Source organism: Chrysoperla carnea, unplaced genomic scaffold, assembly GCF_905475395.1.
Source record: "Chrysoperla carnea unplaced genomic scaffold, inChrCarn1.1, whole genome shotgun sequence".
NCBI lineage: Eukaryota > Metazoa > Arthropoda > Insecta > Neuroptera > Chrysopidae > Chrysoperla > Chrysoperla carnea.
The window spans coordinates 25,536-27,482 of NW_025408271.1; the positions used below are offsets into that span (position 1 = coordinate 25,536).

Sequence of the window (1,947 nt, forward strand, 5' to 3'; positions counted from 1 at the left end):
AAATGTTAATAATAAACCCGATCTACCCAATATCTCTACAAAAGAAAAACCTGTCTACAAATATTCGATAAACTCACTTGGACCTTTCAAAGTATTTGTAGAGTCAAATGAAAAAAATATAGGAAGATTGCATCCGTTGGCAATTGGGCGCATATTGTTTAATAATAATGTACCCAACATTGTGAAAATAGAAAACTTGGGACGCAATAGGATTTGTATCCAATTTAACTCCCGTACTGCCGCTAACTCTTTCTTGGACAATCCCGTACTAAAAACTGAAAACCTTCGCGCCTATGTTCCTACCCACTGTGTCACTCGAGTGGGTGTTGTTAAAGACATCGATGAAAATATTGATGAACAAATTATTCTTGATAATATGAAAAACAACAAAAACATAAACATCCTAAAAGTTCATCGAATGTCAAGAAGAACAACATCCCCCGATGGCACACCATCCTATAAACCTTCCTCTACCATACAAGTAACCTTTGAAGGAAGAAATCTTCCCGATTATATTACCCTATTTTATTGTTCCCGTCCCGTAGAAATGTACACATTTCCCGTGACCCAATGTTACAATTGCTGTAGATTTGGGCACATTACCAAAAATTGTAAAAGCTCTCCACGATGTGCCAAATGTTCCGAAGACCACCAATCATTGAATTGCACTAAAGATGACAGCTTACCTAAAATATGCATTAGTTGCAATGGTGACCACTCTGCTACCTATAAGAACTGCCCAGAGTATAAAAGGCAAGTTGCCATCAAAAAAATTATGGCCTCAGATGGCTTAACATATTTTGAAGCCAGTGGTAAAGTACCTAAAATCTTAAGCAATGTAACCCTTCCTAATCCTATTAATGTGTCGTCTACCCCGCAACAATTTCCTTTGCTGTCGTATAATTCTTCTCCAATCGCCACAACGACTAGACAAACAATTCGACGGACGTACTCTAAGGCTACTACTTCACCAACTACCGCCCCTGTTCCTAAGAAACGAAAAGACTCCACTCCCCTTACAAATCCTATTGCGGCCCAAATTGATAATTTGTTGATTAACCCCAACGGTAGGTCGAATTCTCCCATATTTTATAGTTTTCCATCTACTTCTACTACCTTACCCACCCCCAACGACCCATTTTTTTCTACACTAATCTCAGTTTTGAACTCTTTTGAATTAGATCCGACTATTAAAACAAACATTGTACAAACTATTATAAATAAAATCACTAATGGATCAGGTGTCCCAAGAACTCAAACTGCTTCAATGGAACATCCGAAGCATCAATCAAAATAAATCCAACCTGGCTCTCATTTTATTTACCTATCCCATTGATGTTGTATTGCTTAGTGAAACTTGGCTAAAACCAACCTCAACATCAAAAATTCGCGGATATCAAATTTTCCGGAATGATAGATATGATGGCTATGGTGGCACTGCGATTCTTGTAAGGAGGGGTGTTTCGGCTCAACTTATTCCGATTGAGTCGAATAACCCTTTTTTCCAGGTAATCGCGGTGAGAGTTGCTGGCATATCTATAGTTTCCATCTACAACAATTCTTCTCAAAATATTTTATCTTCCGAAGAACTTAACCTAATGTTTCAGAATGTTCCCGAACCTGTAATAATTGCCGGTGACTTAAATTATCATCATCCTCTATGGGGTTGCACTGCGTCCGATAGAGGAGGTGATATTCTAATGGAATTCATGGATTCCAATAACTTGGTTTGCATGAATGACGGATCACCGACAACTATTCCTTCACCTCAACAAAGATCATCTGCTATCGATATCTCTTTTTGTTCTCCTAACCTAAGCTTAATTTCGTTCTGGCATACATTAAATGATAGCTATGGTAGCGATCATTTTCCCATTTTAATAACCTTTAATCATCGTCATAATTTATTCCTCCCCAGACATACCCCCCGTAGACAGTTCAAGAGAG

The 1,947-nt window shown here is 38.2% G+C and overlaps 1 protein-coding gene across 1 annotated transcript; it reads left to right on the forward strand.

The window, feature by feature from the left end:
- Nucleotides 1-418: 418 nt before the first annotated feature.
- LOC123304870 lies at nt 419-1,297 on the forward strand. Its single transcript, XM_044886432.1, has 2 exons — nt 419-1,067; nt 1,182-1,297. Exons 1-2 carry the CDS (start codon nt 419-421, stop codon nt 1,295-1,297), a joined length of 765 nt encoding a protein of 254 aa, XP_044742367.1.
- Nucleotides 1,298-1,947: the final 650 nt, after the last annotated feature.

Bases quoted from the DNA above. Each gene is read 5' to 3' on its own strand.
- LOC123304870 (XM_044886432.1), top strand. From the start codon at position 419: ATGTCAAGAAGAACAACATCCCCCGATGGCACACCATCCTATAAACCT. The intron at 1,068-1,181 runs GTAGGTCGAATT...CTTTTGAATTAG, and splicing joins TTTGTTGATTAACCCCAACG to ATCCGACTATTAAAACAAAC.